A 17,934-nucleotide genomic window follows, 5' to 3' on the forward strand; every position below is an offset into this window, starting at 1 on the left:
GCACTTGTATCAAAATTCCCATGGAAGGCTGCAGCTCAAGGCACCATTTAATTTCCTTACAACAAGCCTACATACACATCTTAATTAAATTCAAGTTTACTTCAGAAAAACAGAGAGCTTAAATTTCATTTCCACCCACTTTCTGTCCTTGCCTGAAATTCCCAGAGTCCTTATTTTCTGACATTCCACTCTTTAGCCTAAGGCCTTCTGTGGCCCCTCAGTTTCTCTCAGGTCGTCAGAAGATGAGACATCTGGCTTGGAACAGGTACGTCTTTCATTTTTCCAACCTCTTCCAAGTATTCCCACCCAGACAAGGCTGCCTTCCAATCACCAGAGTGGGTTTCTGTTCACCTCCAAACACTCAAATTTTCACCAGCCATGAAAAAATATTTCTAAGCATCTTCTAAGTCGTGGGTCTAAAAGAAGTATTTCTAAAAGAATGAGAAGAGATGATACATTAAGACCAGTGTTTTCCAAAAGGATTCTGAATTATTTTAGGTGGCATGAAAAGAAAGCAGTAACACAGAATCACAGTGAGCCAGTAACTTCCTTGAAAACAACCCTCAAGGCCATGCAGGTGATTCATCCAGGAGAAAGTCTCTGTTCAGTGCTAACAGCGCTCTGCTCTAGGAAAGCTCCAGCGTTTGCTAATATTCTTTATCTCAAACTGCAGGCCTTGGGGGCTCAGACAATATTTAGCTAAAACAGGAACACTGATACTTTAAAAATAAAAAAGTTTGAAGGAGTGAACGGATATGGAAATATTAAGTAAATAATAGCACAGGTGGTACAAAGCTCTGTGTAGGTGTGGGAATGACTGAGGTTTGGGGAACTCTGTGGCGGATAACGAGTGACTCAACGTCAGAACAATAAACGCCGCGATGGGTTTCCTAACACCACTTCTCCTGGTTGTTCACATGCCTGGTAAGTGGAGGGCGGACATTCAGGTTTGACTCCATAGTCCATCTCAACCCTTCACTCATCTTCAAATCCCGAAGTAAACTAAGAAAGTGATGCCGGGGATCAAGAGGAAACAGTGGTTGAGAAAACCTAAGAAGTAAACCACTGGATGTGGGGGGTAAGGAGGGGGGGCTGAGGGAGCTCCCAAACATCGGGTTTGGGAATACACTGCACAGGGAAAGTATTATCCAGGTGGGGGGACTTGGGAGAATGAATGAAGTCAGACATGTAGACTTTGAGGTGCCTGTGGAACATCCAAGTAGTAACGTCTTCTATTATGTGAAGCCACACCTTACTTCCTGGCCGTGGAAGGCAGAATTCACAGTTTCCCTTGGGGGAGGCGCTTCTCTGAGGACGGGCAACGTGCCCGACCGACTCTACCCCTGTCTTCCTCCCAGTGTGGGGGCAGATGATTGTTTCTTTGGCTAAGAACCAGATGATGTTTCTGGTTTGTTTAGGGGCTATGCTGCATGAAAATTACGTATGCTAAAAACACCTGGTGCTGGAAGATGCCCTCAATTAGAGTCTCACAGGAACAGAAAGCTTCAGAGGTCTGCATTCTAAGTTAAATGTGTATATAATGTGCTCCGTGACTTACACATCTGGCACATGTGTTTTCCCCAATATCCTATCCCAACAGCGGAAGGTAAAGACAAAGATGAATTCGTTTTGCAAAACTTCACTTTTGGGGTGGATGGAGGGGAAACAACAATAAAATCAGAAAAGGTAATTTTTAAAAGTAGCGAAACATCTAGTGCAGCTACATAGTCTGATGTATGAAATGTCACACCCTCCTCACCCTAGTCCCACCAAAAATTTCCAGGGGCGCCTAGGTGTCTAAGTTGGTTAAGCACCGGACTGTGGCTCAGGTCATGACGTCACGGTTCATGAGTTCGAGCCCCATATCGGGCTCTGTGTTCAGAGCCTGGAGCCTGCTTTGGATTCTGTGTCTCCCTTTCTCTCTGCCCCTCCCCCGCTCGCTCTCACGCTCTCAAAAATAAATATTTTAAAAAAATGTTTTAATAAAAAAAATCTACAAATTCATGAAGATGATGGCCTAACACTAAATCATCCACATTTTTTTCCACCTAGAAAACTCGCAAAATGTAAAATCTGTTCACCAATTAAATCTCTACTGAAAATAATTCCAAATTTCTCCATCTACTTAAATTTCAAGATATTTATCCCATATAACTTAGCAATTAGCTTGGTATCTAAAAATATTTAAAGCAGTTTTCTATTAAGGAATTCTCTTAAGACAGAGACTGGTATAATGGTTAGTCCTAGTCAGCCAGCATTAGTTACGTGGTTTGACTGGTTACAGTCTGGCTGCTGTCACTTTTCTACTCCCACAAAGGGAAAGCTCTGGAGTTCATGACTAAATCCCCTTCCAGTTCTAACAGGTTAAAACCTTTGGGTCTACTTTCCAATACTCTGCCTCACATAGTGAGAAGCATATGCCATCAGTCCAGAGAAGCTAAAGTTCTACTGGGAGATCTGCAGAGGCCAGATTGTGACCAGACTGTCACAAGAAGAACCGCCCTTGTTGTATCCTTCAATTGCTCACGTTCTGGAGACCAAACACCAGGCTAGAAGATGGTTCTTTACTGATAATCATGTTAAATTTTTTTAGGTTTGTTTATTCACTTATTTATTGAGAGAGAGAGAGAGAGAGAGAGAGAGAGAGAGAGAGAGAGAGAGATAGCACAAGTGGGGTGGGGGCAGAGACAGAGGGAGAGAGAGAATTCCAAGCAGGTCCGGCACTGTCCGCGCAGAGTCTGACATGGGGCTCAAACTCATGAACCATGAGAGGATGACCTGAGCCAGACTCAGACCCCTAACTGACTGAGCCACCCACGCGCCCCTTTTTCCTGATGTTGTTAAATCATGAGCTTATTTAACAGCCTTTAAGACTTCTCCAAAATAGTGGCAAAAATCTTGTACTGCAAGCATCATAAAAAGTTCATAAATTATCACTCTACACCATTCATTCAACAAAAGTTTACCAGGCACATAAGACTATATACACCAAAGACTGGCAAAGTGCTGTGTCATAAGAATCCCAAACACAATTTGGCTAGGCACCCTGCAGAAGTTGAACACAACCATCTTCACAAGGACTGGACAGGTTTACTGAGACTGAGAGGCTTTCCAGTATTCATCTGAGACAGAAGACGGGAAGTGGTTAAAATGCAAGTTCTGCAATTAGATCTGGATTCACCAAATCTTAGCTCTACCATTTCCAAACCGCCACGAGACTCTGGACAGATCATTTAAACTGCCCAGGCCTCAACTTCTTCACCTGTAAAATGGAACTATAAATAAGCTTTGTGAGGATTAAGGAGACAGTGCATTCGAAGTGCTTAATTAACACTGTGGCTGGTATACAGTAAGGAACTGGCACATGCTGGCTGTTAACATTGTTCCTGCACTTTTCATTTATGTTCTTTTTGCCTCCTTACAGAGGAATAATCAACAAATACACCGTTTTCCTTCGGTAGCACCCCCCTTTCCCCAATCCAATGGAAGCAGTTGGATCACGCACAGATCATATATCCTGATGTTCCTTTTCCAAGGAATGTAAAGTCCTCATTCTGATTCACAGTAGAGTGATTCATGGTTCTCTTCCTTCTCTCTCACCAACCCCCTCCACTAACAACTTAAAAATGCAATAAGGAAACAGCAGGGCTGAACGCTGCAGCCTGTCCTAAGTCAAGACATGGGCAATTTCCATCCAGAAAGATCAGGTTGGTTTCTGACCTTAAGAGCAGCCCTGGAAATTCAGGCAGTGGCTCTGAAGCAAAACACATCTCGCCACCCAACTCGGGAGCAGCTGTCTCGGTATTCGACAGCAGATGTGACAAGCGGGTGTGCTGGGGGCTGGCAGTTTGCTCTCCTCTGAAGGGAGAACCGGTGAGCCAGCAACACAGCCCAGCTCGAAATACACACCCCACAGCAACCTGTCCGTCCTGAATTTCAGACAAATTGGACTTGAGGCACTCATCATTACTCGCCGTGCTTGTAATGAACTCTTCGAAATATAACACATCACTGATTAAAGGTGGACTCACAAACTACTCAGGTTACCCCTTTGCCAGGTCAGGGCCCCCCCCCCACCCCGAGACGGAAGTCTGTTCCCACTCACTTTTGTTCCTGCCCAGGAAGTAAGTGTGCGATCATCAACTTATTACATCATTGCCCAACCACTTCCACTCTGAGAAGGGCTAGGACAGCCCCTTCTTGAATGCTTTCGGCCATTACTCATCAGGCAACTCAGGATCTATTTCCAAACCACAGAACACTTACACAGGTACTACAGGTAGCCACCGTGCCCAACACAGGTTTTATTTCAGATGTTAGAGACTCCTATACTTACTATCATTTCCTCCTGTAAAATAGGAGGGTATTTCCTGGGGCCACTAGTCTAAATAAAATACAATCACAAAATAAAATACAATTAAGCTTCCAGAGAGAGGCTGCTTCGTTCACCATTATATTCCCGATGCCTAGAATAGCAGCTAGCATATAAAAGGTGCTCAGCAAGCATTTGTTGAATGAATGAAAGCTCTTGTTCCCAAAGTGCCAGCGTCTACAGTTTATAAACATAGCGACAAATATGTAAACAATCAATGTGATAAGGAACGTGTATCACGGAGGAGGAACAAAACGCTAAAAATGCAAGAATCTATTCTATTCACAAAATTAGCAGTTTTCCCATTTTGAAGCTCATGATCACTTCTCATACAGTAATAACAAAAATGGCTACCATCTAAGGGCGCCTGGGTGGCTCAGTTAAGCATCGGACTCTTGATTTTGGCTCAGGTCACGATCACACGGTGGTGAGATCAAGCTCCGTGACGGATTCCACACTGAGCACAGAGCCTGCTTGGGATTCTCTCTCTCTCTCTCTCTCTCTCTCTCTCTCTCTCTCTCTCTCTCTCTCTCTCTCTCTCTGCCCCTCTCCAGCTCAGGCTCTTTCTCTCTCAAGAAAACAAACAAAAAAAACCCTATCAAAATAGCTACCATCTACTGAGTTCTTTCTGGGTACCAGACATTTTATAGATGTTACTGCATTTATTCCTCGTAACACCCCTAGGATGTAGAAGAGGAAACTAAGACAGAGAAGGATCATAGAGTACATGGCATCACTAGTGCAAGACCTGCCTTCTAGGGGGTAGCCTAAGGAAAGCAGTTCTGTAGGCAGAATACTCTGGCCCTTGCGGGCAGGATGGAATAGGGGCTGATGAAATCATAAAGCAATGAGGAAGTGAATACACCATTCTCTCTTCCAGAAGTCATAAGTGGCTACACTAAGGTGGGAGATGACTGGGAACATTGGAGAAAGGAACCAATTCCAGAGAAATGTCAAAGAAAGGCCCAGTGGGACGGCTGACAGATCAGAGATGGAGAGAAGGGAAGTACTCAGGATGACGAGCGATTCTGTTAGTCATTTCTTTCTTTCTTTCTTTCTTTCTTTCTTTCTCTCTCTCTCTCTCTCTCTTTCTTTCTTTCTTTCTTTCTTTCTTTCTTTCTTTTCTCTTTTTTAACAAATGCTCTCTTACTGAAGACTCATGATGCACTCACTCCCTGAAGTAGGGACTATTATCACCTCTGTTACAGAGGGAACTGGAGACTCAGAGAGGTTAGACCTTGCCCCAGTGGTCACTCAGTTGGGAAATGCAAAGAGCCGGGATATGATCCAGGTCACAAGACCGGAGATTCCTAGCTGCTGACCACTATCCACAAGTGGTTCAAAGTGGCATTTTATAACATCTAAAGTTAGAACAAAAATTTGATTCACACATAATTAATAAAAACCAGTTAATCTAGAGCAAAGCAGACTGACTGTGTTCTTAAAATGATGACAGGCTTTAACTATCTAGGGCACAAAAAAAGGTAGGATTCTAATTATGCATGCTTTCTTTTAAAGTAGGGGGATATTTTGTGTGTTGAGTTAACATGCATCATTTCTGAGTTTTACACAGATTAAGCTTAAAACTGTGAATGATCCTGACTTGTCAGCTTAGAGATAATCATGGAATTCATTAGTTATATTACATTTTCACTGCGGGCGGGGGGGAGGGGGGTAAGATATCTAGGTTAATCCACCTGGCTGTAAAAATAGATTTCTGCAATGTTAAAATAGTACACTGCCTCATTATTATTCTAGTCTCAAAGGCTTAACCAAGCTCACCCAGAGAGATGTGTATGTTTCCTGTTATCTCAACACAGTGTTAGTTTTGAACTTAAAAAATGACCATTCGGTAACCAAGAACTTGATCTCTTAGAGTCTTAGAGCCTTCCTGGGAGGAAACTGCCTGTCTCTGAAAGGCTAATCAACTCCTCACATGCACCTCCAGTTCTCCTCATAGTATTTTTAGGTGAGCTAATTTACCAAGAGTCCACAAAAAGGTTCTCATAAAATCCTGTACTAGATAGTTTATTGCCAAGGGGAAGGTGCCATCAAGAAATTAAACCCTAATACTGCCAGATGTTCTCCTTCTGCCTCGCATGTTTTCTGAGTGTAAAGAAAATACGTCTTTATTGTTAACTCTAAAGGAGTTCCACAAAACAGGAGCTAGAATCATCTGATGGGATAAATACCTTCCCGCAGAAGACTGCTGGTACTTTCCCTTCATCACAGCAGGCTTACTGCAGCCTTAAGGACAGACTCAAAATTACATCAGCCTCACCTGAGAAAAGTTGGAGGCGTTTACAAAATTTCCTCCAGTTCTATTCCTTGCCATCTCAACAACAAAACCCTAAAAGTAGACAGTCAAAAAGTTTACACAGGGATCGCAGCATCATTGCAACAGAATGTGTCGTCACTGTCTACTAGAGTTCTAGTCCTCCTTGGTCTGAGTTCCTCTAGTCCTCACTAGACTTCATTTGCCCAACGAGCTAATTTAGCATAATTAGTACATATAATGTCTAACTCACGTTTAATACACAATCTATTTTAAAAAGCAGGTGTCGGGGCATCTGGGTGGCTCAGCTGGTTGAACACTGGCTCTTGATTTCAGCTCAGGTCATGATCTGGCCGTTGGTGATATCGAGCCCCGTGTCGGGGCATGGCAGAGCCTGCTTGGGATTCTCTCTCTCCCTCAGTCTCTGCCCCTCCCCCGCAACCCTCTGAATAAATAAATAAACTTTAAAAAATAAAAACAAAAAATCAGGGGTCCCATGCTAACAAAACAATGTAGTAACTATAACATCACCTGTAGAACTTTCAAGAAAAGAAGAAACCCCTTTCGCATAAGGTTGTGGTACTTTAACAGAAAAGGGGTGTGTGGAAATGGAACACGGGCAGAAACAGCGGAGGCAAACTAAGCCTGCAGTTAAGTTACACGTTTGCTTTGCCACTTTCCATCTAGGTAGCTCAGGTGGGAACTCTATCAGCACCATTTCACAGAATACGAAGAGCGGTTTTGCAAAGGTTCAGTTTTGCCAAATCGCTTAAATGAGCTCACAATGAGCCACCCATCCCTCAAAGATTACTAATCTTGTTGTTTACACAAAGATTATCACAGTTGTGACAAGAGAAACCAAGCTTCCACACTTTTTTTCAAGCCTGAAATTTCTTCTGTCAACTGAAACATTAATAGACTCCTCCAATTACAAATGCATTAGAAAAAGATCTTCACCTTTCTTCCTGGTTAACTCTGTGTTAACCAGCAGACATCCTTCCAAAAATTTCTAACTGTAGGTAACCAATGATCTTTCACCAATGTTTTCTTCCAAATGGAGTTCATGGTCATTTTCGTAACAGACTGCTACAAAACTTTTAAAGAAAATGCAAAACATATCATGGTGAACATTTTGTAGTGTAACTGTCGAATCACTCACTATTCTGTATACCTGAAACTAAATACAACAGTGTATGTTAAAAAACAAAACAAAACCATGTCAGCTACACCTCAATAAAAAACTAAAGCGCAGAACATAAGAATTCTCTTGGGGGAGTGGAGGAGCGTGAAGTGGCTGCAGGAGGTAAGTATTACTCCACCAAATAAGTTCAATCTGTAAAAATTTAAACCATTCTGTTAACTCGATTAACAAGATACTAAAGGAAAAAAGGAAAACAGGAACTAGTTACTTCACTTATAGGGTAACTGATTAGTTCTCCGAATGGTGATTAAACACCCAAATCCTGCAACACAGGCCGAACTGCATTTGTCACTACTGCCGCTTTTCCCATCCAGTGGCCTCTCGACCTCGGGAGATGACAGGCCAGAATTTGAGCAAAACTCTACCTGTGGACTTCATACAGGGAGGCTGACACTCAAATGCTGCGATCTCGAACGAGTAGTTAGCAAAGCACAACTCCAGGTTCCTCCGCCAGAACAAGTGCCAGGGTGGAGGACCTGCGGTTTCTCAAGGGGAGGACGACAGGCCGAGGGCCGAACTGCCCAGGAGAGCCAAGGTCCCCCCCCACCTTCCCGAGCCGACGGGGGCGTCCGCTCCCGGGAGGGACCGGCGCTCAGGCTGCGGCCTCCGTCTTCATCTCGAAGCACTACAGGGCTCGTCTCTGCTGCTTGCTCTGAGAGCTATTTTCGCCCACAGCCAAAATCAGCAACAGCAAATTACACTGCAAACAATGGAGAGGGCGCCCGCTCCGCACGGCTGGGAACTCCGGGACGGCGGCGCGAAGGCTGACTTTTCACACGGGCGGAGTCGGGGCGGCCGCCGCGCGAGACCGGGAAGCCGGCCCGCCGCCTCTGCCCCGCGCCCGCAACCCCGAGCGCCGGGGAGGCGCGGGCAGCACGGGCGGTCAGGAGGGCGAGCGAGCCGTCCCGGCGGGGCCGCGGCTGGCGGGATTCCCTCGCGTCCGGGCGCCGCGCGGCGGGCGCTCCCTGGCGGAGGGCGGCGGAGCGCGGGGCCGTCGGGGAGACCGGGCGCCCAGGTCCGGCAGGCGAGCGGGGACCGAGCAGCGGCGGAGGGCGGGGTACGGCGGGCCCGGCTCTGCTCTGCCCCCGACCCGGGCTCCGACGCCCCTCACCCTTCCCAGGCCCTTCGGCGCGGACCCGTGGCAGCAGGGGAGGGGAGAGAGGCGGGGAGCGAGAGTTGGCTAACACCGGAGCCGAAGCCCACCCGGCCTCGCCCCTCGGCGCGGCGCCCCCACCGCCGCCCTGCGCGCGCCTCTCACCCGGCTCTTGCAGCGGTGGTGCCGGCCCGGGTCGGAGTAGGTCCGGTCCACGGTGAGCGCCGTGTCGCTGCCCGGCATGTCGGCGCTCGCGCCGGCAACTTTCCCGTCTCCCCCGGCCGCCGCGCCACGAGCCGCCGACCGTGCTCCGGCTCGCCCGGGGAGCCGCGGCCGAGGGGGCGGCGCGGGCTGCTGCAGCTGTTGCCGACACCCGCGCGGCAGCCCTGCGCCGCCGCCGCCGCCGCCGCCGCCGCCGGGGGTGGGGGTGGGAAAGGGGGTGGGGGAGGCGGGGCAGGGACGCCAGAGTCTCCTCCCCCTTCCCCTCTCCCCGCCTCCCCCTGCCCACCCGCAGGGCCCAAGACCCTGCCCGGGTGCAACTTCTGCGCCTCCCTCCCTTGCTGAAACTTGAATCCACCCTCTCCCACCCTGGCCTCGTTTCCTTCAAAATTTGATTGACATCTACCCTATCTGTGGGCTTATTTGTATGTTTATGATAAAAGGTGGATTTCTGGCAAGACGTTGAGGCTTGCCTTAAATGCTTTCTTTTATGTTGTTCTATTACTCAACATGCACTTACTGGGCATCTACCATGTGCCACACCCTGGGGCAGGGACCAGAGATTTTTTTTTTTTTTAAGCCCATGTTTTTCTTATCCTACTGAGCACACTCCCATTTAAACAAAGGTCTATGGTGTTGTGTATTTTAATTTTGTGTATCTGGCTCACTATTTTATGTGGAAGTTACTTGGAAGTCAAGATACATCTTTTCATATTAGTATTCCCTATTTCCAGGGAATAGTCCCTGCCCACAAGAAATGTGGAGTCTACAAGAGAAAGCCCTGACTAGTGAACAATTAAATATTTTACCTAAGCCAACATCCAGTTATGGTTTGGTTAGGAAGGGTGTGCTAGTGGGAGACTGAGTGAAAATACTGAGATTGCAGCTGCTCCAAAGAGGGGTTTGGGGGGACAGGTGACAAGCCTAGAAGGAAGGAAGCAAATGCTCCTCCCCTTCAAAGGGTTTAGGGGGAAGGTCTTGCAGGCACAAGAAAAATACTGAGCATAAAAACAAAGGTCCATTGGGAAAACCTCAAGTCACCAGTTTAGGGGGTGTCTTTAGGCACAGGACACGAGCAGAAAAGTAGGTGGAGACCATGTGGTGCTGGGCTTTACCCTCAAGGAGAAGTTCAGTTTTTTCTGTGGGTGCTAGACAGCTGCTGGAGGTTTCTGAACAGGAAAACGACAGTATCAGGATGGAGGTTTAAGGACATCTATCTTATAGCCATGGGAAACACTGACTGATTAGAGATGTGTAAGGGACACTGGTTAGAAGTCCACTGCAAAAGGAGAACAACCTAAATGTCCTTCAGAAGGAGACAGAGTAAGTAAATTATGATATATACATCCCGTAGGGTATTAGGTAACTGTAAGAGAATGAAGCAGCCCTTTATGCATAGCCACAGAAATATCTCTAATATACATGGTTAAGTGAAAGAAAGTCATGTGCAGAATAACATACACAGTATCCCACCATCTATGTAAAAACAGAATATATGTATAGGCTTATATATGCAAGGCATATTTTTCTGAGAGGATAAACAAGAAACGAGGGAAACCGACAAGAAACTGATGGCAGGAGAGGGGCCACATACTAGGTGCTTCCATTTATACCTGTGAATGGATGAATTACTCCCATGAGCAGCAGCCCTCCTGAGTTCAAGCCTGACTCTTGGGGAGGGGAGGCACAGTCCTAAGTCAGTAAAGCAGGAAGAGCCATTCCAATAAAGTCAGAGAAGCCACTGACCAAGGAGAAATTCCCTAGGGACTCCCAGATGCAGGTAAAAGTAATGAACAGAGCAGATGTCCCCACAGAGCCAAAGAAAAGCCATCGGACTGTAAAGACAGGCATCTGTGTTCATTTAAAAAATAGGGGTTCTGCTGAGATCAGGGAAGACTCTGACAGGAACAGAATCTCCACACACAGACTTGAAGATCAAAGGAGAACAGAACAGTTGCAGATAGATGGTTGGACCAAACTGACCTCACTCATGTGTTATTTTTTAAATTTGGGATACGGGCACCTGGCTGGTTCAGTCAGTGGAACATGTGACTCTTGATCTTGGAGTTGTAAATTCAATCCCTACACTGGGTGTAGAGATTACTTAAAAATGAAATCTTAAAGAAACAATCTTTTTAATAAATTCGGCATAAAATGGAAGCCACAATATGCCTACCTAGACAGCTAGAAGAAAGGGATGAGGAAAAGATTTATTTGTCACTGTACATGCTTTTGGAACTTGAACACTTTCATTGTGTGCACATATTAACTATTCAAAAAGTAAAATAAAAAAATATTTTTAGGGGCACCTAGGTGGCTCAGTCAGTTGAGCATCCGACTTTGGCTCAGGTCATGATCTCACTGTGAGTTCAAGCCCCACATCAGGCTCACTGCTGTCTGTGCAGAGCCTGCTTTGGATCCTCTGTCCTCCTCTCTGTCTGCCCCTCCCCTACTTGTGCTCTCTCAAAAATAAATTTAAAAACATTAAAAAATTTTTCAAAATATTTTTTTAAATAAAGAGGGCAAACTTATTAAATCTTAAGAAGAAACAGAAAACCCTATATAGTCCTAAAACCATTCAAAAAATGAAATCAACACTTTAAAACACTGCCCACCACACCCCCTTCCCCAGCCCCCAATTCAAGACACAACTACACAGGTCCTGAAAGTTTTTCAGGCAAGTTCTTCCAAAGCAGAATGCACAGAAGAGAGATATCAAGTGTGTGTATGTGAATTTAGCTAGGGTGAGTAGAGAAGGCCACTCTGATAAAGCGACATATGAGCAGAGACCCGAGAAGTAAGGAAGCCAGCGATGTAGATAAATGAAAATTTCAGACAGAAGGAACAGCAAGTACAAAGGCCCTGGAGCAGGAACATTTTGGGAGTGTTTAAAAAAGCAAGAGGCCAGTATTCACCGTAAACACAGTGGATGAAGTCAGAGACATTTCAGAGGCCTGATCACATAGGACAAAAGATTTAGGCCATTTAAAAAACTTTGACTTTAATTCTGAGGTGCAAGGAAAGATTTAGAAAATTTTAAGCAAAGTAGTGGATGGTCATGCTCTGCCTTTTCACTTGGTGGGGGGGCGGGGTGGGGGGGGAAGGTCCCTACCTCACAGCATACACAAAAATCAATACCAGATAGATTCAAGACCTAAAGTTGAAAAACCACAGCTTCTAAAGCTGCCAGAGGAAAATGGGATAATATCACTATGATCTCAAGTCATAAAAAGCATAAACCTTAAACATTTTTAACTTCTGCTTATGAAAAAAATAATAATAAAAATAAAGATAAACCACAAACAGAACTCAAGCTAAAAGAATCAGTATGGATGAAGTTCACAATCAATACTAAGAAACAAAATAAACAAGCCACATGAATGTACATGAAGATTCATGTAAAGTTAAAAAAGATGAAGAATAATGCCATTCTTATGAGAACAAAGACTTTAAAACTATGGAGAAAAGCAAGAGCTTGAAACATGCAAATTTCAGGACAATATCTCTGGTCAGGGGGGACAAAGGATTCAGACAGGAGAGAGGTATAAGATTATAATATAAATAAGGTTCTATTTAACAAATGACTACTGGTACACTGGATGTGTATTCATTCACACACACACAATGTTTCCAAGTAATTAAAATTTTTAAAGACAGCAAAGACTCAGGGACAGATGTAATAATGGCATCCTTAATCCTGAGAGTAAGTTACCAGTTGGGGTATCTGCTCAAATAAACAAATGTGATAGCACGTTTATAAGTATTAAAACTTGATGGGGGCGCCTGGGTGTCTCAGTTGGTTAAGCATCTGACTTTGGCTCAGGTCATGATCTCACTGTTTGTGAGTTCAAGCACCGAGTCGGTTGTCAGGGCAGACAGAGCCTGCTTTAGATTCTGTCTCCCTCTCTCTCTGCCCCTCCCCCACTTGTGCATGCACACTCTCTCTCTCTCAAAAATAAATAAATTTTTTAAATGTTTATTTATTCTTGAGAGAGAGAGTGCAGGCAGGGGAGGGGCAGAGAGGGAGGGAGACACAGAATCCGAAGCAGGCTCCAGGTTCCGAGCTGTCGGCACAGAGCCCGACATGGGGCTCGAACCCACAGACCGTGAGATCATGACTTGAGCCAAAGTCAGATGCTTACCGACTGAGCCACCCAGGTGTCCCCAAAATAAATAAACTCGTTTAAAAAAGTATTCAGCCTTGCTATAAAAGCAAGAAAGGTGGTCTATTATTAGTAAGTCGTTATGTCAATCTGATCTCACAAAGATCCATTCTGAAAATCTGTGAAAGTCCATCTCTGGGTTTTTCCCCCTCATTTGCCTGACGCCCAATTTTTTTTCCAGCTACTTAAGGCTACACCAGGTGTACTACTCAGGTGCATTTGTATGTGTAGTATGGTGTGCACAACTTTAGAGAGGCCACACCTAAGTGAGGTCCCTGACAAACCAAGGCTGGGCTTTGGTAGTTGTGCCAACAGGCATAAGCTTCCCATATCTATTACTGCCTTGGTGTTCCTTAGAACTCCATCCTGGAAAATGCTGGCCCTCGATGAGAATGATGAATTAAAACTTCATTAGGCTCACTGAAATTTCAATTAGCAGAGGATGTTCTTTTCTAGATCATTTATGTCATAAACTAGTTAACCAAAAGCTGCTCTATGGGACATTCATACAAAATAATGTTTTTTTAAGACACCAATTAAATAGCACAAAAGCAAGTGCCCTCCAAAAGAAAGAAAACAAGCAGCCTCTCGCTGATCACCATTTGGCTCTCCTACTGGGAAGTGGGGTCCAAATAGACCAATGCCTAAGATTTTGTCAGTCTCTAAGAGAGGGAGGGAAAGAGAGAGAGAGAGAGAGAGAACACAAATTTCAAATTTCTCCTGTCAAGATAAGAATTGTCTGTGCCTCTGACACCTCCCCAAGACCTTCTCTCTACCAAAAAGCAAAAAGATTTTTTAGTTTATTTATTTCAAGAGAGAGACAGAGAGTACATGAGCGCATGAGCAGGGGAGGGACAGAAGAGAGTGAGTGAGCACCTGACTCGAGGCTAGACACGGGGCTCGATCCCAGGACTGCGAGATCATGAGCTGAGCGGATATCAAGAGTTGGACACTTAACGGACTGAGTCACCCAGGGGCCCCAAATCACACTTTTAATGTCACAAATACATCCATATCAAGAAGGAATACAAAGGTGCAAACTCTAGGGTGTGAGATAACAATTTACTTCCAGGGGCACCTGGGTGGCTCAGTCGGTCAAGCATCTGACTTCGGCTCACGTCATGATCTCGTGGTTTGTGAGTTTGAGCCCGCATCGGGCTCTGTGCTGACAGCTCATAGCCCGGAGCCTGCTTTGGATTCTGTGTGTCCCTCTCTCTCTGCCCCTCTGCCGCTTGTGCTCTCTTTCTCTGTCTCTCCCCAAAATGAATAAACATTAAAAAAACAAAAAAACAAAAAAAGAATTTACATCCAAAGTGTAAGCAGCACAGTAAGGCAGCTTACTGTGATCCAAAATGGATCCAAAGATTTAGATCCAAAGAAAAGGATCGGGTCATTTGTGCTGCAATAGTTTAAAGTTTAGGATGACAAGAAAAGGCTTTGTGAAAGAGGTAGGATTCCCCTTGACTTCTGTAGTACGAATCTGTTACGTTCGCCGGCCTAGCGGGCGGCCCTTTATTCTCAAAACGGCGCCTGGATTTTCTTTTTGGGCCCTATGCGACACCCATCCTCCACAAGTGGTTTAGGTAAGGCAGCCCACACCCCTCACCTGGCTCCAGGGAGAGGCCAGTTGGAGCCACTGTGACTAATGCAGGAGCAGGCACGTGCCCCAGTCTGAGCCCACAGGAGTCACCCCCGATGCCTGCTGCAGCCACTGGGAAAGAGCTGTGCCCCCGCAGGAAGCACTGCTAAACTGGCGGGATATAAGCCTGCTGCAGTGGTGGGCATCCTCGCCACCATACAAAGACAGCCCCCCTGAAAAAAGGCGAGCCATGAAAGGAGAGATTCATTACTAAATTATTGAGGGACTACATCCAGCTTTTCCCATTATCTATTTCCACATGACAAATCATCCTAAAGTGTATTAGCTTATAACAACTACCGTTCAATTGCCCGTGATTCTGCGATTTGAGCAGGCCCCCAAGGGGGGGTGGCTTTTCTCTGTTCCCGGTGACACTGGCTGGGGCTGGAGAGTCCCGGATGGCGTCACTCAGTCCAGGGGGTGGCTGGAATGCCTCAGGCTGGCCAGGTCTCTGTATTTGTTTTAAATGTTTATCCATTTTTATTTTGAGAGAGAGAGAGTGAATAGGGGAGGGGCAGAGAGAGAGGGAGAGAGCGAATCTCAAGCAGGCTTCAAGCTGTCGGCACAGAGCCCAACATGGGGCTCGGTCTCACAAACTATGAGATCATGACCTGAGCCAAAATCAAGAGTCGGGGCTTAACTGACTGAGCCATCCAGGTGCCTCCTCTGTATTCTTTTTTAATAAAATAATTTTGTATTTTATAGTCTCCTCTTTCCCAAGGCTCCCCTCTCTCCATCAGGGTAGCTGGACTTCTTTACATAGTTGCTGGCTTCCAAAAGAACAAAAACAAAAGCTGCCAAACCCCCTAAGGCCCGGCCCGGAACTGGCAGGGTATCACTTCTGTCACACTGTGTTAGTAAAAAGGAGTCAAAAGTCCAGTCCAGTCCAGACTCAAGGGGAGGAGAAACAGCATCTGCCTCTAGAGAGGAATGGTGTGCACATACAGCGAGGGGAGAAATTGCAGGCTTCCATTCATTATGCAGTCGAGCCATCACACCAGACATGGCTAGCCCCCCATATGAAGAAATGTATTGCTTTTTGGGGGGTAAGCCAGGTTTAAGAATCCTGACTAACATGGCATTAAATGCTGACTAGGGGTAGAAAGAAGACAAGTAGAAGGGTAGCATTTCAAGAGGCGGCAACAGCTATGAACAGCATGAATACAGGAGAGTAAGCAGAGAACTCCGGGGGGCGGGGCAGAGTTTTCTCAGGCTACTAGCTAAACAGCCTTCCTTGGTCAATCCATGCCAGATGACCCCCAGTGGACGATTATCTAACCATGCCTGTATTTCTCTTTTTAACACAAAAGTTCCAGTATCTTACCATATTATTTAAATATTTTTATGTGAGGCCTCCTGGGCGGCTCAGTTGGTTAAGTGTCCCAACTATTGATTACGGCTCTGGTTGTGATCTCAAGGTTTGTGAGTTCAAGCCCTGCATCAGGCTCCACACTGACAGCACAGAGCATGATTGGGATTCTCTCTCTCCCTCCCTTTCTCTCTGCCCTTCCCCCACTCATGCGCATGCTCTCTCTCTCAAAATAAACTTTTTAAAAAATGTATTTTATGTGATAATTAATATGTGATTCCACTAGATTATGGGTTACCTGAAGGACTAGGCCTCTTAGGTAAATGTGTACATTCCTGATGGTCCCTAACACAGCATCACGTATTCAATATATGTTGAATGTATTGTTGAATGATGGATGAACTCAACATTTACTAAATGCCTACTTATTTTCCAAGCGCTGGGGCTTAAAAAACAATAAGACATAAGCAAAAGGTAACTCCTGCCCTCAAGGGGTTGGAATGAATAATATACAGGAATAAAATTTGTTGAATAATAAATATTACCAATTTTCAGATGCTGACTAGTTACGGAAGTTTGTGAATTCTCCAACGATTTATTGAGTGCTGTTGGTGTGACAGTCTCTGTCCATTCTTGGTGCCGGAAATAAAAAATGAATGAGACACGGTCCAGTCTTGAATCCATCCAGACAGGGAGGGACACATTAAAAAGAAAACAAAACAAAACAAAAAAAACAAGCAAACAAACAACAACAAAGAAAGAACGTTGTTATGGATGTAAAGATAGCTATGTCTCAGGTTCAGCGGTGGGGCAAAAAAGGAAGTGGTTCCTCATGAACCTCACCTCCTTAGGTGTTACAGGCTTACATTACAGCAGGGAGAAGGAAATAGACATAAAGAAAAGTCCGACTTTAAAAAGGGATAAAAATGTAAGCCTCTTACAAAGTAAAGGAAAATGTATTTCCTTTCATATTGCATTTTGATTTAATAGTACAAGAACGTGTTCCCTCTGGGAGAAACATTCATAAGACAAAAAGTGCAATAAGCTTCTTTATTTTTTGAGGATTTAAGGAGAGGAAAGAAAAGAATAAATGGTATTTAAAAATTTATACAAGTAGCTTAAGGTGAATGCATAATCAATCATATATATATGTGTATGATATAAACATATATAAACAACCTCAATATAAATGAGGATCAAAGCTTCTAGGCTGATGCATTTCCAACTGGAAATGACCATTCTTCTCTTTTTTTTTTTTTAAGATTTTATTTTTAAGTAATCTCTACACCCAGTGTGGGGCTCAAACTCACAACCCCAAGATCAAGAGTCGCACGCTCCACCGACTAAGCCAGCCAGACCCTCATGGAAATGACCACTGTTAATGTTTATATTTAATTTTTAACATAGGTTCTATATGACTATAAGAAAACAATCACTGCATTTATTTAGCATTAGCAACCATCTGGCAGAGAAGCCCAAAACTTCTAAAACTTTGATAAAAAATAGGGAAGCACAAAGACTCAACTCGAGCTCTACAGGCTGGCAAACTTGTCTTCTAATATTCCCTTTTTTTGCCAATGCAATAATTTCACGCTAGTCATTTCTCAGGAGCAATGAATTTTAAAGAAGATTTTACAGGAAATACGGAAATTGGTCTCTAACG

The 17,934-nt window shown here is 44.8% G+C and overlaps 1 protein-coding gene across 5 annotated transcripts in view; it reads right to left on the reverse strand.

Moving 5' to 3' along the window:
• The window catches only part of TMCC3 (transmembrane and coiled-coil domain family 3), a 287,838-nt gene that overhangs the window by 68,019 nt on the left and 201,885 nt on the right, over positions 1-17,934 (reverse strand). Inside the window, exon 1 of one of the 5 annotated variants that reach the window (XM_042992902.1) lies at positions 9,107-9,326. The exons of 3 other annotated variants lie outside the window; for them this stretch is intronic. In XM_042992902.1, coding sequence (XP_042848836.1) covers positions 9,107-9,184 — 78 coding nt within the window. In that variant the 5' untranslated portion in view covers positions 9,185-9,326. Of the gene's footprint in view, positions 1-8,213; positions 8,589-9,106; positions 9,327-17,934 lie in introns of those variants that run through there. One more of the 5 variants, XM_007085625.3, reaches the window with a different exon arrangement.

This window comes from Panthera tigris, chromosome B4, assembly GCF_018350195.1.
Source record: "Panthera tigris isolate Pti1 chromosome B4, P.tigris_Pti1_mat1.1, whole genome shotgun sequence".
NCBI classification, from domain to species: Eukaryota; Metazoa; Chordata; class Mammalia; order Carnivora; family Felidae; genus Panthera; species Panthera tigris.